At 39.7% G+C, this 7,606-nt stretch overlaps 2 protein-coding genes across 2 annotated transcripts; both read right to left on the bottom strand.

The window, feature by feature from the left end:
• Nucleotides 1–762: 762 nt before the first annotated feature.
• Nucleotides 763–3,269, bottom strand: LOC135337051 (uncharacterized). Its single transcript, XM_064532946.1, has one exon. The coding sequence runs from the start codon at nucleotides 3,132–3,134 to the stop codon at nucleotides 876–878; it is 2,259 nt and encodes a 752-aa protein (XP_064389016.1). The 5' UTR covers nucleotides 3,135–3,269; the 3' UTR covers nucleotides 763–875.
• Nucleotides 3,269–7,480, bottom strand: LOC135337052 (probable outer membrane protein pmp20). The gene is made up of 2 exons (XM_064532947.1): nucleotides 7,336–7,480; nucleotides 3,269–5,360 (listed from the first exon to the last, which is right to left on the bottom strand). The coding sequence occupies exons 1-2, from the start codon at nucleotides 7,391–7,393 to the stop codon at nucleotides 3,280–3,282; spliced, it is 2,139 nt and encodes a 712-aa protein (XP_064389017.1). The 5' UTR covers nucleotides 7,394–7,480; the 3' UTR covers nucleotides 3,269–3,279.
• Between the last annotated feature and the right edge of the window lie 126 nt (nucleotides 7,481–7,606).

Below are 7,606 nucleotides of genomic sequence, written 5' to 3'. Positions count from 1 at the left end.
TGCATGTTAAAACACAATGGGATCAGACATCACATGAGCCCCTCCCCCTTGCATGTCTATAGATCCATAATTATAATTATATGTCTGAAGATGCCTCAGGCCAGCCAGGCTCCCTCAGCTGTACCTGTACATATATACTAGATACTATGCAGAGAAATTGTATTGATAGTTATAACTATACTTCCTGACCTTGTTGTTTAGAGTGTTCAAGGTGATGTACTGTAGCTCAGCTAAAGATTGCAATGTACAACTGCTTGTACTGATTACTTTACTTTAACAATAGATTTGTTTGCATGTGGAATGCATGAAAGTTATGCTCACATAATCTGCCAGACTTGCATGGCACTACTATACGGTTACAGCAGCAGTACCATTTTTGTGTGCATGCATGTATGCATGTAGACCTCTTGAGGACAACACTTGGTTGAATTGTTAGTATTGACAGATGAGAACTGAGTGATTGTATATATTTGCAGATATCATAGACTCTTTAAGCGCACAGAAATTAAGTGACGATGAAGAAGCTTATCAAGTGAGCGTGTGCCATGTCTAAAAACGGTGGCAAAGATCGAGATTCTGGAGGAACAGGCAATGGTGAGAAATTAACTCTGGAGTTCATTTCAACTATATACCTACATAGTATGGTTTTACTCTTTGGTAATTGACCTCATGAATGTAATAGACTATTGGTAGCGTAGATAATTATGTGTGAATCGAATATTAACAATTCATACCACAACCATTAAATTGTGTTATCTCTACAAAAAATAAATCTATAAGAATCTACAAAAAAGCCTATCTCTCTTTAAACTATAGTGACATAAACAAGTGCTAACGACAGTAACTGTTGGAACTAACAAAATAAATAAAACAATTCACACTTCATTGCGTATGGGGCCGATTTCTTTGTGTGTAACAGCAAGACGATGGTTGACTCTTAGAGGAGGAGGGGCTGGTCTGTAGTCCTCTGTGGTGAGGGGGGCTAGTTCATCCATGTAGGATAGTCTCAGCTGGTCCGGCCTCGTGGCTGGTCTGATGATGGGAGGAGTGATGTAGCGATCAGGGTCAGCTTCTTCCACGGCTCCATCAGTGTAAGGTAGGTTCAAGGCGTCTCTTTGTTCATAGTCGTCTACTGCTTCGAGTAATTCATCTTCATCATTTTCATCAGCTATCAGCTGATACATTTCCCGGGCATTGTTAGCTCGTCGGAGTCTCATGTCTGCAGCACCAGCTCGTAAGTTTTTTATGGTGTCTTCTATCTTCAGCCATGTATTGCTCTTCTTGAGTACGAATTGGTAAAAGTGATAGCAAAGTGTTGTCACAAATAAGGTGAATGATATAGCCATTGAAGTATTGGCTAGTGCTGACTGATCTTTATTTGTATCTTTGACATAAGAGGTGCCAAATGAAAGAATAAAAACATTGAATAGATAGAGAGTTTCGAGGGAATCACAAAACTTACTTTTGTACAAACGATTATTTAGTAGTTTCCAGACAATCAGTCCAACTGATAGAACTCCAGCTGACAGAATAGGGAGGTAAGTGTTGAGAGCCATGGCAGCTACTAGATTATGAATAATTAGAGCAAAGAGAAGCAGTCCCACCCAGTAGCGATGTTTGGGAGTGAATGGAGCATGGTATGCATCCATGAAGCCAGTGTACTTTGTATTCTTGGTCCATATCATAACCTTGGAACAGCGTGGAAACCATTGTCCAAAGAAGAGCAGTACAGTGAACAATCCACCGGCAAAGAGGATTATGGCTGCAGCAACAAACCGAGGGAGGTGATCGCGAGCGAAATATTGTACATTGCCATCAAACAACCAAACTATATCACTTTTACCATCAGGATAGTCCAAGACCCTGTGTTGCAATGCAGCAATGACAAACCGTAAGAGTTTGGAGTAAGAGAGTAGGACGAGTGTGCCTAAGGCAGCAACTGGGTTCCTGTTGGAGAGGAGCTTTGCAAATGAGTCAAAATATTTGCTTAAAATGATAATAAAAAACATTAGAAGAAACAAGTAAGCGGGAAAGACAAGTTGAAGGAGCACTTTTCCTTGAGAGTTCATTCCATTGTAAAAGCATGTCTCGATTCCTAAGTCAAGATTCACCCATGATACGAAAACTGTTAAAAAGTTGTTTAAACTAGAAAAGAAAATTGCTCTATTAGCAGCTACTATGTTGGCGTAAAATATGAGGCCATGAATATTTCCAGTTGCTATAGTGATGTTGAGCACGAGAATTAAAGCAACTAGCAATATGCCAGCCAGCGCAAATGGTATTAGTAGAAGAAGGTAAAGATGAGAGCATTCTTTACAGTTTGACGTAGCCAACACAAGACTGAGTCCTGGTTCACATTCTCCACACAAGACACCTCTTCGATTGTAGGCACACTGTTTGTCAGGGTTGCTTAGACTAATGTTGAATGGTTTTTGTACGCAATAGTCAAATGTACAGTTGCTAACGACATACCATGTTTTGTTGGTGGTATTTATGACTTCTATCCATATGTTGTTATCACTTTCCAGCTTTATGGTCCCATTTTCCTCAGAACAGTTTGTTATCTGATATCCTTGTTGCAAATCTGGATCACAGTCACACTTGCACTCAATATCGGACTGAATTGGTTTGAGTCCACTAGGGCATGTGCAGAGTTCAAAAGAAATATTGATAAGTTGTTTTGAAATTCCCATATTGTTGCATGGACCCTCGGCATAGAGTTCTACTTGAGCGGAGCTGTCTTGTGAGAATACATTGTACTCTAATTCTGTGCACTGATTGCCAATTTCATGTTTTGCCTGTCCTTCTTTGAAACGATCACGTCCACTCTCACTGACAACAGAACTGCGAATTGTGGCATTCATTGGATTTCCAACTTGGTCAACAGCCATAACACTGATTGTAAATGTGTGTCCTTTTTTTGTAGAACCATAGTCATATTGTGAATAGTTGCACAAAATTACTTGAACAGGCCTAGAGGAGATTGATAGTGGCTCGATGGAGGAATTGACAGTTTTTTTTATGTAGTCCAATTCGTTTGAAGATTCATATTCAGCATTTTGACTTACTGTACACCTGTCCAACAGACCTCCGTAGATGTTTGCTCCTGACCGCGTAGCCGTGTTGTCAGTCATGAATGTGTTGAAATAGTTTAAATCAGAGCGGGACTCATTCAAGCCGGACTCATACAGTTTAATTGTTTGAATGAAGCAGTCAGCAAAAATAGTTCGAGTTGCATCATCTTCTGTGGCCCCTCTTCTGCAGGCACCACTCTGTGTGTTATCTGCCACAAATATTCCCCCTTATTATTAACTTAACATATCGATCCTGAGTCTTATTTTCTTTATTCGTTTTAAATAGGTACAGTTTCGAACTTTGCTGTAGATACACTCCACCTCCACTTGTGTTAGCTGTGTTTGAGTCAATGTTGACATGTGATTGAGTTAGTTTAATAGTTGAAGATACTGCATGTATACCTCCACCATTCTCAGCAATGTTGTGAGCAATCTCACTCTGTTTATTTGGAGGAAGTGGATAACCATATGCACCTACCATCTGCACTGATTGGAACTCAACTCTACTGGAATATGCATAAATCCCTCCACCATCCTGTGCTGTGTTGTGATAGATCTTTATTGGCACATTTACAACGAGTGTACTCTCTCTCAGAAATATCCCTCCTCCGTAGGTAGCTGTGTTGTTGGTGATGATAACTCCTTCTGTGTTAATGAATATTTGACTCTGGTCAGCGCTGATAGCTCCACCAAACACACCATGATTGTTACTCAGTGTTGTAGGTCCATTAAACTCGATTCGACTATTGAAAGCATAAATGGGACGACCATTGTTACTGACAACATTCATTCCAGTGAATGTTACGTTTGATTGCAAAATGTTCAAACTGGCCATGTTATTAGTAATGTTAGTGTTGGAGATGGACACACTACTACCTGAGAGAACAACAATCGCTCCACCATCATAGACAGCACTGTTGTGTGTCAGCTCACTGTTGGAGATGGACACACTTCTACCTGAGCCAACACTAATCGCTCCACCTTTATAGCCAGCACTGTTGCTTGTCAGCTCACTGTTAGAGATGGACACACTACTACCTGAGCCAACACTAATCGCTCCACCTTTATAGCTGGCACTGTTGCTTGTCAGCTCACTATTGGAGATGGACACACTACCTGAGTAAACATGAATCGCTCCACCTTTATAGTCAGCTCTGTTGTGTGTCAGCTCACTGTTGGAGATGGACACACTACCTGAGTCAACATGAATCGCTCCACCTTTATAGTCAGCTCTGTTGTGTGTCAGCTCACTGTTGGAGATGGACACACTGCCTGAGCCAACATAAATCGCTCCACGAGAGTCAGCACTGTTGTTTGTCAGCTCACTGTTGGACATGGATACACTGCCTGAGCCAACATAAATCGCTCCACCAGAGTCAGCACTGTTGTTTGTCAGCTCACTGTTGGAGATGGACACACTGCCTGAGTAAACATGAATCGCTCCACGAGAGTCAGCACTGTTGTTTGTCAGCTCACTGTTGGAGATGGACACACTGCCTGAGCCAACATGAATCGTTCCACCATTCTGAGAAGCTTTGTTATTTGTGAACTTACACCAAGTGATCACTACAGCACCAGATACCACTTCTACTGCTCCTCCGCTCTCAGCACTGTTATAGTTGAACTCTGTGTTGTTGATCAGTGCGTTGTTTGATTTAATGTAAACTGCACCTCCATCATTTCTAGTGAACTCACTATTTGTTATGTACACATCATCAGCCTCAACGTGCAGTGCCCGACCAATGTTGTTCATAAAGAGAGTGCTCTCAATTGTTGCAGTTTGAGTATTAACAATCTTAACTATGTGGTTTTCCGCCTGATTGACTAATACAAAGTCCGAAAAGTAGCAGTCTTTGATGTACACATCATTGGCACCATCAATGATCAAGCCTTGATGTGAGTTTTGTGGTCCAACATTTGGTTCAACGAAATCCAAGCATTCAATATTCAATTTGGTAATACTAACAAAACGTATCGCACCGTTGCTATGGAATCCAACTACAGTTGTACTTGTGTTCTGGCCGGTGATTTGCACATGTGAAAAGTTACGAATCAGTAACTGCTCAGTTAACACATGATCTCCAGGTAGAAAGCTCAAGGTGAGATTGTCTCCATCAGATAACAGGTCTGTTTGAACAAGCTGCTCGAGAGTGAAACAAGTTCCATTTCCATATCCGTCACACAAGTCGGTTGAATCCACTGGCACAATGTGATAGTGCTCACTCCTGGTAACAGTAGCTAGGTTCAGCAGCACTAACCAGCTGAGAATACTTCTAGACAGCATATCTGAGGTTGTATGATAGTTACTATAATTATTATTAATTTTATATTTAGCAAATGTCTAAATAGTTGCACACCGTCTAGTGCAGATTATCAACTCATGCACTATTTAATGGATGTTGCACGCTTTTTTGTTTCACTATACTTTTGCAATAGTCAACAAGCGCTCTTTCACACCTAGAATTGAAGTATGGTATATAGAGATGTATATCTATACAGGAGTGCACGAATATAGGAGTACCTGAATGTTACTATTATAGACGGGTAGTAATTTTAGTGTTTTCAGATTTTCTCTGTTTTTAGGGTACTAATTTGGCGGATTTGTAGCAAATTCATTAGCACAGTATTTGTCAAAAGATGTATAAGTATGAGTTTTAAGGTTGAATGGAAAGTTTAGAGTCAGATACAGATGAAAAAAGGGCTAGCTTGCTTAGCATACTCTCAAAAGTACATTAGAAAAAAGAAATGTTTTATTTTTTTTTATGAATTCGTAATTTTAGCGTTTTATTATTAGCACGTACTTAATTTCAAGGGCCCAGGTATATCCTACATGTGCATGTAACACACGTGCTGCTGACATTCACTAGCTGTATTATTTAAATCATAATTATATTCTCCTCTTTCTTGTACATGCCGTAGATCTCAGTCTCTATAATTCATTTAGCAAATTCGCTAAAATTAGTACCCGTTTATAATAGTAACAAAGGTATTATCACTATAATATTATGTGTCAAACACATTCCATTCCAGGCTTTTCTCTTGCTACGTCACAAATACTTGTAGTTGTATAAACTGTGAAGTAGGAAATGTAACACGATGCGTGTATTCACATTACACACTGTCAACAGACACTCTTGTGATGTCAGGTGAATTTCACCATAAGTGTATTCATATACTCTGTGATAACTACGTAAGTATGACGCAGCTACTGAACAATCTACACTTGCGCATTGTCTATAAAAGTACGTGGGAGTCAGATACTCCTATTCATGCATTCCTGGTATCTGTACTAAGTTTCCAAATCAGGATATACTCCCTACAGCTGGACCTCTAAATTCTCTAATTATGTCAACGATATATGTAGGTACATAATTATCATGGCCAAACTGGGTGTTTTCCGGAAAATACCCAGTTTGGCCATGATATGCACATATAATACCCTAGGGCTTTCCAGATTTAACTTGTCCTACTTAGATATGAGCAATCCTTTTAATAAAATTCTTTTAATAGGTGCATATACGTAATTATGCAAAGCAATTGTTGATGTTTTGATTTTTCCCTGTAGCAGTTGGATTGTTTTGACCCAATTAAGTATCAAGGCATCTCCTGTTCAGTAACACATTACATGATGGACTCAAGTATCTGAACTCCTGTGCCCCCCTGGTGAGTACAGACCCCCCACAGTGGGACTATAATTATTACAACGTATAATATAACAGCCTGTCTACCTGTGAGACCCTCTATTTATTAACTGCATGCATGTACACATATCTATTACTGTATGTATAATATATGTATCACTACGATTCCACTAATCTATATATATTAAAGCTAGCCTCCTTCACAGACCTTGGATTGAGGCTAGTATATAAAGCTAGCCTCCTTCACAGGCCTTGGATTGAGGCTAGTATATATACTTCACAGGCCTTGGATTGAGGCTAGTATATATATAAAGCTAGCCTCCTTCACAGGCCTTGGATTGAGGCTAGTATATAAAGCTAGCCTCCTTCACATGCCTTGGATTGAGGTTAGTATATAAAGCTAGCCTCCTTCACAGGCCTTGGATTGAGGCTAGTATATAAAGCTAGCCTCCTTCACAGGCCTTGGATTGAGGTTAGTATATATACTTCACAGGCCTTGGATTGAGGCTAGTATATAAAGCTAGCCTCCTTCACAGGCCTTGGATTGAGGTTAGTATATATAGCTGGTTTCGGCTGTAAAGTTAAATTGTCTATAGTGCAGATTATAGTCTTCAACTCACGTTTAACGGATGTCACTTTTTTTTGTTTCACTACACTTTTGCTATTTTCCACATGCATGCAACTGCTCTTGTATAATTATTCAACCACCTCTCCCTGTTTTGAGGTAGACTCAGTACTTGCTGTGTGGTTCCTCTAAATATAGAGTCCAGAGTATCCTGTTTAAAAGTATTGAGACTCCCACATCGTGAGATATATACTATTACATGTCAGTTTATTGAAACAAGATACTCCCAATTAACAACGTACTGCATTGACTCTTATAATTTTGGA

Source organism: Halichondria panicea, chromosome 6, assembly GCF_963675165.1.
Source record: "Halichondria panicea chromosome 6, odHalPani1.1, whole genome shotgun sequence".
Taxonomy (NCBI): Eukaryota; Metazoa; Porifera; class Demospongiae; order Suberitida; family Halichondriidae; genus Halichondria; species Halichondria panicea.
Note: the sequence above shows the minus strand (reverse complement) of the source record. Positions and strands in the feature narration are given on the sequence as shown.